The sequence below is a fragment of the Brachypodium distachyon genome, chromosome 1 (genome assembly GCF_000005505.3).
Source record: "Brachypodium distachyon strain Bd21 chromosome 1, Brachypodium_distachyon_v3.0, whole genome shotgun sequence".
In the NCBI taxonomy this organism is placed as follows: domain Eukaryota; kingdom Viridiplantae; phylum Streptophyta; class Magnoliopsida; order Poales; family Poaceae; genus Brachypodium; species Brachypodium distachyon.
Genome location: NC_016131.3, coordinates 17,495,423 through 17,510,818, shown reverse-complemented (window position 1 = coordinate 17,510,818; position 15,396 = coordinate 17,495,423). Strand labels below are relative to the sequence as shown.

The window sequence follows — 15,396 nt, the reverse complement described above, 5'->3', positions numbered from 1 at the left end:
CAAATGTAAAAGATGAACAAAGTTGCAGGTACTGAAATCAGCAACACAGATTATGAAGTCACTGGATTGCAACAATAAACTTGCAGGTTATGAACCCTAAGTACCAAATAAATAACACATCAGGTAAGGAAGGATAGGCCAATGGCCTCCACCCAGCCCCTTGAGCCAGGATGACTTTATTTTAGAAGGGTACACACAAAAGAGATCAGGTACGGATTTCAGTGTCAACATACAAAAAGCATCTGCCAACCAGTGCTTTCAATTACAGGAAACTCAAAAGGACTCCAACCAAGTTTGATTTATTTGAGTTCGGAACCACATTTTCATAAGCCAAGGATGATTTGCCACCAGCGGCGCACCAAAGGATGCTTTAACTCATCATGGAAGCACGCTGCTGCATGCCATTAACGGCCAGCTCTGCATCGCCTCCACTCCGTGCGCCCAAACTGGCCATGGGATGGAAGCCGGCCGATGGAAAGCAGGCACGCTCCTGATGATTAGCCAGCATTCTGCTGCTTGTTGAGACATTTGACATGTCGGAAGGAGCAGATGCTGAAGGTGCGAAAGTCGGGCTACTCTGAAGGAATGTATTCTTGCCACCAGTTGAAGCCTGTATCTGTTTCTGTTCCTGGAGCTGCTTTGTGTTGAGGAACCGCCCTCCTGATCCACGAGCTCGCTTCATCGCATGACGATGACGAGATTCATGAAGGTATGGCTGGGATGCAAGGAGCACTGTTAGAAATAGATATTTGCCAAGTAAAACTTATAGCTGTAAGTAGCTGGGCACAAGCCTTTATAAACTAAAATGGAGAACAAAATGGATTGGAACAATGTGTCTACAAAAAGGGTGCAGAGGACATCCAAAAGAAACAATTTGCCTCTGGCATAGATTTGATCAAGAAATAGCACAAGAATGTAGTCTGGACTCCGGAGCTAGATAGCCCATCACAATATTACCAAAGCGACCTAACAAATTTGTATCTGAAAATTTATGCACAAAGAAGTACTCCAGAGTCCGGAGCATCTCTTAAAGAAGACAGTACCATGAATAAATCCAAAATTCTTAGTGTCGTATTACCTTTCGGCCTTTCACCAACTTATTTTGGGCTTCCAGTTTGGCACGTATCTGCCTCCTTCTAAGAATTGCATGATATTGCTTTGCATTAACAAACACTGGCTCTTCTGCTGTAGACTCAGCAGACACTGGCACCTGAGAGTTGTTGTGCCATTTAGTTCGGCATGAACATGGGTAAATAGTTCTGAAATGATAAATTGTTCTTGCAGGGCTATAAGCTTTTTTATGTAAAAATAAAGAAAAGGGTTTGCTGCTGTGCATGGAAGTATGTGCCATAAATAGCAAAAGCTAGGTTGTGCAAAGAAGACTGAATCGTACAAGTTTGACAGTACTTGTCTAAAAGCAATGAATTGTTTGTGCATTCATCTGTTTCATTTTAAAGAACTCGTCTTCTCACTTTTCGTTTGAACAATAATCAAAACCATAAATAAGCAGCCAGAAAGAATATCCTTCACAACAAGGCTTCATAAAGGCTTAATCACAGGTGATACCAGATCTCTAAATCTCAACAAATCACAAAAAAACTTCAAAAGGAATCGCAAATGAATTATAGTGAAATTTAATGCGACATCTGTCACTTTGAACTGTGTAGAATGTTACAGGGTTTCATCCGAGAACTAGAAGGCTGGAGACTGGAGTAAACTTACAATGGCATGTGAGGCATATCCTGTCAGGACACCACCATAATAAGCATCAGCAGTATAAGGCATACAGGCCTAGAACAACACATAGGTGGTCAACTGAAAGCATCACATAAGATTTAAGAGAACAACAATCCTCAAAATGACATAACTTACAAATGATTGGCTGTAATCGACCTTTGCAGGTGAGGAACCAGCTTCTGGGTTCCCCAAAGATAACGGTGACTTCATCATAACCTGATTGTACTTCCCATGACCATCATCATTGTCTGAAAAAAAAATGACCAACTGCTAGCATGAAGCTCTAATCACATCAATTCATTAGAGAGAGTTGTAACAGAGCGAAGACCCACTATAACTTAATGATGTTTAAATAATGGAGGCATTTCTCAGGTTTTGGCTTAGAGGCAGTTTGCTGTAGTGGCTTAGAGGCAACCTCTAAGACTTAGAGGCATTTAAGAGGCAGTTCACTATAAGAGGCAGATTTTGTCATGACTGTGGATGCTCAAGCCCATCCAAACAGCCAGCTATGGCGGCTGGCAACTTGGCAAGATGTGCTTGATGCTTCGGTCGGTACCTTGCAAGAGAAATGCCTCCAAGAGAAAGGCATTGGTAAGAAGCGAGGGAAAACTAAAATGCAATTCCACACAAGTCGTATCTAGATTTAGAAGCAGCGCTGCAAATGTCTTACAAAAAGAGAGTCAAACAAAATAAAATGTTGCAGCATAAAGGCTGAAACAGCAGGGAAACTCAGGTTACTAACGTGGCAATGTAGTTAAAGAAAGTATTACCAGATTGTGCTGAAGACCTTGAGGTGTGTTGCTCATTTAGATTACTGTCACTCATTGCAGATGCTTCTTGTTGAGACCGGCCAGACTTGGTTGATGAGGAGTCCTGGTCGTAGATTTTATGACCTAATTTCTTTGTATGACAGCCATTCCCTGACAAGAAATCCTACATGACGTGTATATAAGCTAGCTGATAAATTTGCTATGTGTGGTATAACAAGCCAAAAAACCTCATGGTACCACCATAAATAGGCTTACATAGTTGGAAATAGGATGGCCTGGATGATCCTCCATTTTCCGCAGAAGTGCTAGCATTATATGATGGTTATCGCTTAGTTCCGAGCAACATTTTTCTGCAGAAACTTCTAATTAATTAGGTGAATGACACCTTAAACAACATTCATGACAAATTGCCAGCATTAAACCAAAAATGGTAAGAAAAGAGTGGCCAATGGCAACCTCCTTATGACTTTCTTTCTAATCATTAAAGAATATAATCACTAGCAGTGTGCTAGACAATTGATATTACAAACTAAGCAAACAATCACGCATATGTATGAACACGTGAAATAAATAATTGGCAATATCTGAACCATGAGAATAATAAACAAAAGCTCTAGAAAGATGGACCTTCCAACAAGAAACGGCATCCTGCCACAGGTAGACATACGCATATCATGAAACTACCTCCAGCATATTAACAAATGGAACATATCTAGCCTAAGAATCATCATCCCAGAGCCAATACAAAAATATAGACACAAACATTGACCTTAATTTCCAAGTTTAAAAATAGAGTTATTTTACGGTACCCCAGAATAAATATAAGCCGTTCATTTATCTGAATCCAATGGACGTCCTTAGTTTGTACTACACATCACAACCAGGAAGGAGTACTGTCTCTAAAAACTATGGAGTACCATCAGTTGAGGGGTAAAATGGTAATCAAGAAGATAATTACCTACTCCTGATTAAAAAATTAAACATTTATTTAATCTAGGCAGTTTATATTCCCCATGAAGAGACGGTGATTGCGGCGGCTTGGCCTGCCGGCGGCCGTCGAGCCATCACACTGCTCACCCTAGTAGCGGAACGAGCAGGTAATAGGCCACCTGATGCAGTAATGACTTGTGGCTGGCTGAATCACAGAAATATTTATAGCCTGAAGATCAATAGTTCATCACTTTGACTGTGATGGAGATTTCAGATGGTGTATGCAACCAGCAATATACTGCACGTGGTATTTTCTTTTATAAAGAATCATGAGATCTGCCGAGTAAGAAAGTCCCTCCATGTCTGCATAAGTAATTATCGGATTGAGCCCTATTTTGAAACCTAAACATGCCATGCCATGGTAGCTTTCAAACGGGGAGGAGGCGGCGGTGGCCTGCAGATGTGCTCAATCTGGACGGAGGGTCACATCAGCTTCACCCTAGTATGGAAAAATGTCTAAAATACCCTTTTAAATCAAGGGTTAAATTTGATTGGTACTCCAGTCCCTCGTTATGGAGTACCAGGGTACCATAAAAAAGTTCAAATAGACTATAATAATACGGGTATGTTTGGTTTGCGCGGGCAGTTGCCCTACCAAAATTTGCCAACCATTGGCTAGCCAAAATATTGATCAAGAATTTCTTAGCCCTTGGTGGCCAGAAATTTGGCAAGCTTTGTGAAGGAATTGTGAGGTGAATTGGCAAGATTCCATATGCAACCAAAAAATTTGGCAACCAACCGAACAAACACCAAATCTTCATAGGCTGCGAAATTTTTGGCAGGGCAAAGATAGGCACAAACCAAACATACCAGCATACTAACAACAGTATTGCAATCAAGTAGTGCACATTGTCTCCCATTCGGGCAATGTACGTAGTATATACAACAATAATTCCTCTTGTAATCAAGCAATGCACATTATCTCCCATTCGGGACTCCTTACTTCCTTGCAAACCATCCTGAAAAAATCCTGCCTCAAAGGAATCCCTGATTTCTTCCCTCAGTACTACTCTAGCTCCAACTCTATACCGGCCTTAGATTTACATCTGTTGCATGCACACCATCAATAAAAATCCTAGACAACTTTTAGTGGAAGATACCAAGTCTAAAATTTCCAATCCCAGAATCTTCAGAAGTTTCTGGAATTTCCTATAAACTTGAGCTAATCAAATCCCACAAACAAAGGATTAGTGACAGAGGTAAATCACACAGGCAGAGCTGAAACAAGTAGACCATAGCAAACATGCAGCTTCCATCAAGATGTTCACACATTGACAAGCTTAATTGGACAGTGTCCATATGAAGTAGTAGCATCTATTTTCCTGTCCTCGTGGATATTATCCTGACACAACTGTCAAACAGAATCAGCAGAAACCGTCACAATTCACACACAATTTAGCTTCAATTCACCAAATCCTGCAGAAGGGGAGTGAGATTTTCATCCACTCCACGGCCTAAAACACCAATACAAGAGCTTTTACTTCCCAGGAAACACGCATAATATTGTGGCAAAAGAAGGTGATTTCGAAGGCTCAAAGCACTAAATCTCGCCCAAGCGACCCTATCGCCAAGAACCGAAATTATGCAAGACCAACCGAAAATCGCATAAAAAGAGCCCCAAATTTCCGAGAGGCAAACCGAAACCAAGGAAAGAACCAAATGGGGAAAACTCATGGGGGATAAAAATCGAAACAATCCAGGCCGCGGGGTGCCATGCCGTAATCAAGAACTAAGAAGCCACTCCAGGAAAGGGAAATAGATGAGAACTACCAGCTGGGATGGTGCATGCAAGAGCACGATTGGGGATTTCTCAGAGGGAGGCGGCAGAGCTGTTACCTCTCCCATGGCTTCCTTTCAAGATCCTCTTCCAGTGAGTTATCTCTTGGAATCCTTGTGAAGCCGAGAAATTTGAGGGCGGAGGAGGCGAGGAGCAGAAGCACGGAGGATCAAGAAGAGGAGAGGACTGTCACTCTCTTCTCGCCAAATATGCAGCCTGCTGTTTGACCCTTTTTTCTGTTGCAGTCTCTTATTGTTCTGATAATGAACTTTTTTTTTTGTGCCCACACTGGCATGTCATCAAGATTCTTTTTATTGATATAGGTACACAAGAATCAGATGATCATTAGGGTATGGAGCATGCTTTTGTAGAGCGTATATGTTTATAACTGAGCACCAAGTTTATATTTTTTTTTCACTTGTACATTGAAATATATGTATCGTTAACATATCTCAGTATGCCCAAGAGGCCAAGACCGGCTAAAATTCCCAAACTGAACAATATACTGTACATCACTTTTTACTACATTTAAAAAATCAAGTCAAACAAAATATAATGATTGTGTACATTATGTCCCAAATACGGAGTACATAATTTTTTTCCTTCAAATTTTAGTGTCTTCTTTTAGGCCTTCTCCGGTGTGTAACTTTAACCGGACCAAACTTTGCTTTTTGGGATGATGGATCATGCCATTGGAGAGGGCTGGTACATGCAGGAGAAAGTATGAATCGAAGCTTACATATGAATATGAACCGATCTAAACTGTCAATAAAACAATAGAAAATTAAATCTTGACCCCACCCGACCAACTACACAAAGAGGGTGAATAGAGTTGTTTTCCCTTAGGTGGGTCTTGTTCTGGAACTTGGATCGGTCCATGCACGCTGTGAAGAAATTAGTTTCACGGATCGATCTCCGGTGGCAGGAAAAAGTTTGAGTTTGGTCCGACCATCCCGTGGAAGGCCTTAGCTCTTGACCTACTACTTTATTCTTTGAGATGGCAATTTTTTGTGAAAGTAATCGTGATCCTACTCATATGGTGTTCATATTTGACCGGTGATTTTGAAGATAGCTTAGAAGCGAGATCAAATTGGCATCATTACATTAGGGTGCGTTCAAGTAGTAAGTTGATGTTTGTAACAAAACAGAAAACACCATCCATCGAACGACATAGGCCAAGAATTAATTGTCATCTCTTTCTCTTGTAAGGTTGTGTTCACACAGACGATTCACTAGTTTTTTTTTTAAATACGATTAAACACATACGCGCACACGCACAGTTCACACATTGCATGTAGAAGACAGGAGTCGTGGAGTCTCATATCAATGAAGTCATCATTGTTGTATCGTTATTGATGGACACGTCATCTGGCGCACCAAATTACAATACGTCTTTCACGATGTACAAGGGATGAAGGGGTATCAAAACATGTAGTTCGATCCTTGGTGGGCTAGTTTAGAAAGAAAAAAGTATTATTTCATACCTAAACTACCACTTTGGCTCATTGCTTTTACATAACTTATACATGGTCTAAGGACCAGGAGAAGGTTCATGCTCGTTGTTATTACCGGTGGACCTCTTACTTTAAGGGGTCTTGTGCGTTAGAGGAACGAGGATGTGTGTTTTTATAGAAGATCAAGGTAACAACATGTACTCAACTTGGGACGATCTAAATTGGTAGGCTTCATGGAGATAAGGTACTAATTGACCTAAAAGAAGAAGAAATTAACTGCATTGATGTGGTCAATCGAGCCAATCAGTATCTACCAAGCAGATTAGTTCAGCCAAAACGCGTCTAGGTACATACATATTTATACAAAGCTGCGACAAGTAATATGGATTGGATAGAGTACCAAATACAAATGTATTGTGAGTGATGCTACCTAGAGAATCTTTGATCAAAACTAAACTAAAAATTTGCGGTGTGGTAGATACTCACTCTGTTCCATAATTCTTGTCGAAATATTACATATATCTAGACATTTTTTAGTAATAGATACATCCATTTTTGAGCAAATTTGAGACAAGAATTATGAAACGGAGTGAGTACAATTTAAATCAGTGATGTCGATGTTTCTGAAAAGTTTATGGCATTTGTGGCTTGCAGCAACACAAAGTGCCCTGAATGAACCACAGTACCACACGATACTCAATCATTTCAGTTCAATTCATCGAAAAGGAAAAAAGGCCAACTGAGATATTTGCTGGCCTGCCATCGAAGTCAGGTTCGAACCAGATCCGCTCCCGTCTGACAAACCCAAGTCCGACCGACGACAAGAGAGTCAAAGAGCACCCTTCGCCGCTGCCATCCCCCGCCCGACGAAGCGCTCTCCTCCCATCGGCGGCGGCGGAGATGGTGGGGTGGCTGAAGGCGCTGGCGTACGGCGCGGGGGGCATGGCGGTCGTGGGGCTGGCGGCGCTGGTGGCGCTGCAGGAGCGCCTCGTCTACGTGCCCGTGCTCCCGGGGCTGGCCCGCGCCTACCCCATCACCCCCGCGCGCCTCCGCCTCATCTACGAGGACGTCTGGCTCCGCGCCGCCGACGGCGTGCGCCTCCACTCCTGGTTCCTCCGCCACTCCCCCACCTGCCGAGGCAAGCGTCCCCCAGTCCCCCCAATCCTCCGCAAACCTCCTATTGTTTGTTGGTTCTTTTCCCCGTATCCAATGGTTTCCATTCTCGATTGGTATCGGTAGTGTTCGTTTTGCCGGGGCTTCAGCTGGTGGATCTCGTCGAGGCTAGGCCTCGTTTTTATCCGAGAATTGCATGGTTTGATAGCGGCGTCCATTCATGTCTTGCCTCCCTTGATCGGGACATGGGTCCGCGGATCTGTGTAGGATTTGGGGCTTCACGGGAAAATAGTCCGATATTTATGATTCTGCTGCGAGATGATGTGTAGTCTACTTTCGCTGCCTGCCTGGATATGCCATGCGGCCTTAATCGCTTCTAGGGTTTCTTTGCTTTGTTGTACAGTTCTCTGTAGTTTGGTGTGTGAGTTGATCGGCTGACCTCACAGTGTTTTTCAGTTGGGGTTCCAGCTTCATTGCGATTTTGTAGTTGGTACTGGCATGTGTTTGTGGTGCAACAGTGTTGTGCTTAGTATTTTGTATTTCTCTTAATGCGCTATTGCTGTTCTATAAACTGGAATATCATGAGTATTCAATATGTGGTAGGGTTAAATTTTCCACATATGTAGTTTCCATATTTATATTTATACTGTGATGTGTGATGTGTTGTTGTCTTCTCTACTGTTGCTAGCTGCCAATCACATACTATTTCAATTGTACCATAAGGCTTCCTGGCCATCGCTATAGGTTTCCACCTTATAATTTTACGTGCTTAGCTCCAGTGAAAGATGGTTTAGTAAGTAGATACCCTCCAAGCATTCTGGTGATATATAATGGCATGCACGACTACATAACGAATTCATGTGAATTGAGATTCTGTTAAAAGCAGGAAGAGATGGGAAAATATATTGGTGGTGATCTGTGGACAAGAAATATGGCAATTCTCACATGTACTTCCAAAATACTTTGGCACGTCGCAACACTTGGCTCTTTTTCCCCTAAAAAAGGGGTCATCACTGAGCATACTTTCTGATCAACTCAGTTTGGTTACTTCTTGGTCTCACATGTGCAACTGGATCAACTAGCTACAAAATAAGAATTTGCATGCATACATGAATTTATCATGAATGTTCTCTAGCTGGTGATATCTACGACTCTAGCTGATCTTGCCTCTGCATAAGATGAGTATGATACACTGTTTTTTTTCTGTATTTTGTTAGCCTTGCTGTGTTCTTATTATTTGAGTTAGGAAGATAAGTTATGATATTCGTATTATTTTATAGCTAGGTATTCGACTATTCGTGATGCTCAAAATATATGCGAATGAAAGGGTTAAGACAGGTGTTTTTTTTAAGGTTTTTCTTCAATTCACTCTCATTACTACATCAGTATTATACCATGAACCTTATACGTCATATATGCTTAGGAACTACTCTGCTCAATCTTGATTGTTCGTCAACTATGCATTGTTTTTGTTTCCACAGTGTTATTTGTTTGATAGTGTTTTCCTGATGCAGGTCCAACCATTCTGTTCTTCCAAGAAAATGCCGGCAGTATCCTAAACTTCATAAAAATTATTAATAAACGATATCTCAGCGATGGTCATATTATGTTGTGGTTATACTATGTTGCCTTTACTTGTTATAGACATTGCACACCGTTTGGAATGCGTTCGACTAATGATGCAGCGGCTACAGTGCAATGTGTTTATGCTTTCTTATAGAGGGTATGGTTCTCCACAGTATAGACCAATTCTGTTATCCTTATTTCATTCTTCTTGCTTGAATCTCTCTATTGTTTGTGTTTCCAGTATCCTTTATTCTTCGATTTATTAATCCACCTAAACTTGAATTGTGTTTGTAGGTACGGCGAGAGTGAAGGTTATCCTTCTCAGGATGGCATCACAAAAGATGCACAGGTTGCTGTTTCTTTCATTTAGTTTTGTTCTTAATTTTATGGTTCTGTTTAATCTTTCTTACCACACTCTCTTTTCATAGGCCGCACTTGATCATTTACTTCAGAGGAAGGACATTGACACATCCAGGATAGTTATCTTTGGGAGATCTCTTGGAGGTGCTGTTGGGGCAGTTCTTGCAAAAAATAATCCTGACAAGGTACTGATGGTACAACAATTTGTTTACCCGTATTGCTATAGAAAAGTGAGAAATATGCTCCTCTGTTCTGTGCTGTTGGATTGGTTACGTTTGTATCCTTCACTGCATTTTTATTTGCGAATAATTTTTGTGGAACCTGTAGATCAACATTCAAAATGATCACCATAAATTAGACTTGGATCTTCATGCGGTCATGATTGAGAGGATCTTTTCCAAGATTCTTCTAGAGATCTTGCCTAAAGGTTGAGAAATCGGTATTACAACGATGGTATGCTGGTTAATGGAGCCAAAATAAACTCATGTGGAATGTAAACCTGCCCTAACACATTCTATGAGTTGCTGATATGACTTATTTAAGTGTTGTATGCAAAGATCGCATTATATTGACATATGGTAATTGGTTATGACTCCAGTTGTTGTATTTTTAGAACTCTTCTTACTCCAGTTTTAAATTTGAAGCAGACTGGAATAACCATGCCTTTGAATTATCACCCCATTTGTAAAGTTCGAAGACAGGGTTGAGAAATTTGAACCTCTTGTTTGGAAATGCGAGATTAGAATGTCTTCTTCAAACACTGATCCACAAGAAATTCAAATCTTTGAATGAACACATGCTTTTTTTTCAATTTAAAGTATTTGGATGTGATTACGTGAATATTAGGAATTGAAGAGAAAAAAATAGGTCGATGTATGCGATAGAGACAGCAACCGCTTTTACCCCCATACACATATTATGGTCTCCTTACAGTTGGGTAGTTCCACAGGGTACTTCTTCCAAGTTCCAACTTCGTCATTCTTTTTGTATACGACTAACTATAGTATATACTTATATAGTGTAAAAAACTCCGGTGGCTGACAGCAATGCACAATCTTGATTAGTATGCTGAAAATCAAATGATGGCACATCACCGTGGTTAACAGCAGCATGTTGTAAGGCGGTGTAGGTAGAGAAGTCTCACATGAAACAAAGACATTCCTGGATATTTCTTTCCCTTCCATCTATATTGGTTAGAACTCGGTAACTGAAATACCTCAAAACAGCTCCCACATATCTCTCACCCGTTAACGGAAATTACTTACATCCAACATTTTACTGATGTGATCAACATAGGACACCCAAAGCAGGCTCTTAGAGTTTATGGATGTGAGCGCAGTCCTGTGCTTAGGTCAATGAGATTAAGCCATATATTCCCTCCTTTTCTCAATGCATGGCTTATTAGGTTTTCTCAAGACAAGACTTTGACCAAGAATTACTTTATTAATCTGTGATTCGCTGATTTGTGTGATACGAAACCACAGTTATCAGTAAGTACTTTTGAAGACGAACATATTGATAAAAATTCCATGTCATCAAAACTACATATTAGCAAAGTAACTCTTGGTCAAATCTTTTGTCTTAGCGGATCCAAATACGCCATGTATTGAAAAAAGGAGTATTGGACTATTAGTTAGTTAATAACATCTACACAAGTGCATTGAATTCTGGCCTTTGCAGTTGATAACAATCATGATATATGTTACTCTATGACTATGTTGCAGGTGTCTGCTCTAATATTGGAAAATACTTTTACATCTATATTGGATATGGCCGGTATCATGCTGCCCTTCTTAAGATGGTTCATAGGCGGCAGTTCTGCTAAAGGTCCAAAACTTCTTAACTGTGTTGTTCGCTCTCCATGGAATACACTTGATGTTGTTGCAGAGGTGGGTTTTGTGGTTGGTTTACATCAACTTCCTGATATGTTTCTTTTCATGCTTTCAGTAACTTCCATGTTCATCGTATTTTTATTTATATGTTGAAAATCTGAGTGTAGATTCCAAATTTTGAGAGCATTGAATATCAATTTGTGATCAAACAGCCTTTTGCTCCTTTGGCTCCTTCAGAAACAATCATCTTTACTCCAATAAAGATGGTGGTGGTCTCTGTCTACCGCCTTTTCCATTTTCTTACATGTGAACCATCTCAAAAAATTTACCAAACTTTTTAAAGACATGGTAGAAACACGATGACATACCTAGACATCTTATGGTGATCTAATTTATTTATTTATTTATTCGTAGAAAAGCATACAGTATATTTTTCCTAGTAATCTGTTAATCTGAGACCTCAATCTGTATGTATGCTAGTCTGCACCTTTTGTTTTTTTGTCCAGTCTAGATGGTATGTTATTTTTTACCCTGACTAAGACTTTGTTTCTTCACTCCAGTCATGTACTTGCTTGACTATATTCTTTGCAGGTCAAACAACCCATTCTCTGCCTTTCTGGATTGCAAGATGAACTGGTCCCCCCTTCACACATGAGGATGCTGTACGACAAAGCTTCTGAGCATAACAAGAATTGCAGATTTGTCGATTTTCCCAATGGTATGCATATGGATACCTGGATATCTGGAGGGGACCGTTACTGGAGGACAATCCAATTGTTTCTAGACCAATATGCTCCAGAAGTGCAGAGCTGTGATACAAGCTGCGCAAGTGAAATTGCTGACGATGGTAATTGTTTATCTATTTATTATAACATTTTTCAGGAAATCTTGTTTTTCTCTTTGCTTTGGGTAAGATGCCTAGAATAATTTAAACTTCTACTCCCTCCGTCCGGTATTTAAGTGTCGCAACTTTGTTCAGATACGCATGTATGTACACATTAAAACGCGTCTAGATACATGTGTATCTAGACAAAGTTGCGACACTTGATACCGGATTGAGGGAGTATATGAATTTATTGTACTCCCTTCGACCCATATTACTTGTCTCATATTTGCCCAAATATGGATGTATCTATGTTTAAAAAGCGTCTAGATACATGTAATATTTCGACAAGTAATATGGGTCGTAGGGAGTACTTCGTTTATACATGTTTTGCTCTGGTGATTCTTTTTTTCAATTACCATTTGTTTGCTTCGATGACTCTTTCCATGATAAGTGCAGTAATGATTGCTAATGGTTATACGTGTTGTGATGTGTTTTGCTGCCATATGTGTATTTGACTATATTGTGCAATTTTACTAATGTTATGTCAATATTGAACTACCAATCATTTATCTCTTTAATTTTTTTAACCTAGTTCATGGTGCTGAACTACAATTGTGCGAGTTACCGCTTGTGTCTGACTAGAATTCATTCTCTCTAGATGAAGCTGCACAATAACTGGAAGATCTATAGCAGCGTTATGTTTTCCAGCAGTTTTTTGGATGTCAATGCAATTCAAGTCACTGATGATTTAAAGATCGCTTCAAGCCATTATTTCAGGTGATGGTTCAGCTCCATTCCACCTCAAGAAGCCAAAGCTGTGAATATATTTTGAGGTTGTTCTCCACCCTGCGCTGCTGCTAATTTGTCTGTGGAAGGGCATATATATTTCCGAGTGTGGTTTGGCCTTGAACTGCTGATTTCTACAGTATCATGTTTGAATTGGCTTATTCAAGTATTTGCAGTTTACTGGAGTTAGTAGTAGGGCATCTCAGAAAATCTGGCATTGGTGTATGACAAATCAACATAGGATAATATTGTTGGCTCAGTCACTCAGTTTTGTGATTTTGATTGTTGCTACAAATGTGATTTCCTGTTTCTCCCTTTGTCTGTTGTACCAAAATGGCAGTAATATCAAGAAAGAGAGTTGCATAGGCAAATGCAGCCTCTTTGATTTGTAGGATTAACAAATGAATTAGGAGGAGTGGTTCCTATTAAAACTGTAGCATTCCTGTGAACTGAGATCCAAATATCCAATAAAGGTCCAAACGTCCATGAGCCTGTTTTCTGTAATCCTACAAATCAAAGCAACCTCGAATCGTGGTTTTCAATTCTCAGTTTTGCGCATGTATTTCATCATACCCCGTCATTTGTAGAATTGTGTGTTCAATGGTGAAACACAAGAAAGTGTCATATCAGGAACTCATTGCTTGTACTCCGTACGAGGGTTAGGGAACACACTCACAAGATTCTCCGCCCCCCTGGCTAGTTTGGTGAGATTCACTATTTTCCTTAGTAAACTTTAGGTGACATGTACACACGATGTAATTTGTAATCTACTGGTACTCGAAATGTATTGAGGTTGGATGGAGTTCTTTGGCCTATTTGGTACTCGGCGAAAGGCGTTTGGGGGGCGCCTCAACGCCTAGGTGCTCAAAGCGCGAAGCGAGTCGACGTCTTAGTCAATTTTTGCAAAGCGCTAGAGGAACTAATATGACAGACATGAGTAGACAGAAAACCTGATTCATATCTTGAATTCCCACGATTTATACCACTGGCGGGGGAGGAGGGGATCTGGCGGGCAGCAGTCTGGCGACGGACTGGCGGAGGAGGATGGGATCTGGTCGGCGGGAGCTCTTCTCTCTCTTTTCCCACGAATTACACCACTGGTGTGTTCCCCTCTCTCTCTCCCAACTCGTTTTCCCTCCAATTTCTCTTCCTCTCCCATCAATTTCAGTTTCTCCCACCGATTTCTGAGTTCTGGGCCTTCTAGCTCTGTTTCCCGCTGAGGGAGAGGCTGGCGGGCTGCGGGCAGCTTCCTGGCGACGGAGGTGGATGGGCGGGAGCTCCTGGTGTTCCCCTCTCTCCCCCTACTCTAATTTCCCTCCAATTTCACTTCCTCTCTCGCCTATGCCTGCCAATTTTGGTTTCTCCCGCCCAATCTCTGTTTCCCGCTCGAGAGCGTCCAGAATGGATTGAAGCGGCAATTTCAGTGCCTAGGCGACGCCCCAGGACGCCTACGCGACGCCTCAGGACGCCTTAGTCAGAAATCTAAGGCGAGAACGACGCCTTGACGTCGCCGGACGCTTCGACGCCTAAGCGTCGACTAGGCGACGCTTTGAAAACCATGATTAGCAATGTTAACGGAACAACAGAAGTAGTCCAACGAAAAAAAGGAAAAACGGAGTGACCAAGAGGAATCAAACGGAACTCCTAAAATTGTTGTTGTACATGCTAGCAAGAGAGCAAACACCACGCCCTCAAAATCTATGAACAACTTGGAGCAAAGCACCACTATGAAAGGAGTCCTTGCCAACCAAATCTCCTTAGTATCCTCTCGGTAAGCGTCTTCTCCAGGTTTTTGCTCATCTCCACTTAGGAGTATTAGCCTGGTTATTAATAGCACATCAGACCAAATTATCATCCGGCCATTTTTTGAAAGTAAATTGCCATCTGCTAGAATGCATCTCCAAACTGTCTTAGCTTGCTCATAGCAAATGCTTAAAAGAGCAGTAACTGATCCCTTGAGAGAAGACTCACCACACCAAACATATCCTCAGAAGTCAAACCAACTTGCCATTACCCACAGACTCTATCTTGCATGTAGAATTTTTTTTGACTTTTGAAGGAGTTTTCCAACTACCAGAGTCAGGCACTCTATCCTTAATTTGCCTTATATTGTCCTGTTTCCAATACCTCTTCTTAAACAATTTGATGTCAAATGTCATCTTGTTTTTCCAACTTCCGCCACCAC

At 41.0% G+C, this 15,396-nt stretch overlaps 2 protein-coding genes across 2 annotated transcripts; one reads left to right on the top strand and one right to left on the bottom strand.

The window, feature by feature from the left end:
- Positions 1 to 90: 90 nt before the first annotated feature.
- On the bottom strand, positions 91 to 5,541 carry LOC100832222 (nuclear transcription factor Y subunit A-4). Its single transcript, XM_010237450.3, has 7 exons — positions 5,334 to 5,541; positions 2,763 to 2,857; positions 2,508 to 2,670; positions 1,873 to 1,985; positions 1,723 to 1,791; positions 1,079 to 1,210; positions 91 to 715 (listed from the first exon to the last, which is right to left on the bottom strand). Exons 2-7 carry the CDS (start codon positions 2,817 to 2,819, stop codon positions 371 to 373), a joined length of 879 nt encoding a protein of 292 aa, XP_010235752.1. The 5' UTR covers positions 2,820 to 2,857; positions 5,334 to 5,541; the 3' UTR covers positions 91 to 370.
- A 1,981-nt stretch (positions 5,542 to 7,522) lies between these two features.
- Positions 7,523 to 13,703, top strand: LOC100831926 (protein bem46). The gene is made up of 8 exons (XM_003562662.4): positions 7,523 to 7,866; positions 9,356 to 9,391; positions 9,486 to 9,564; positions 9,702 to 9,756; positions 9,836 to 9,952; positions 11,492 to 11,656; positions 12,191 to 12,446; positions 13,084 to 13,703. Exons 1-8 carry the CDS (start codon positions 7,629 to 7,631, stop codon positions 13,098 to 13,100), a joined length of 963 nt encoding a protein of 320 aa, XP_003562710.1. The 5' UTR covers positions 7,523 to 7,628; the 3' UTR covers positions 13,101 to 13,703.
- Positions 13,704 to 15,396: the final 1,693 nt, after the last annotated feature.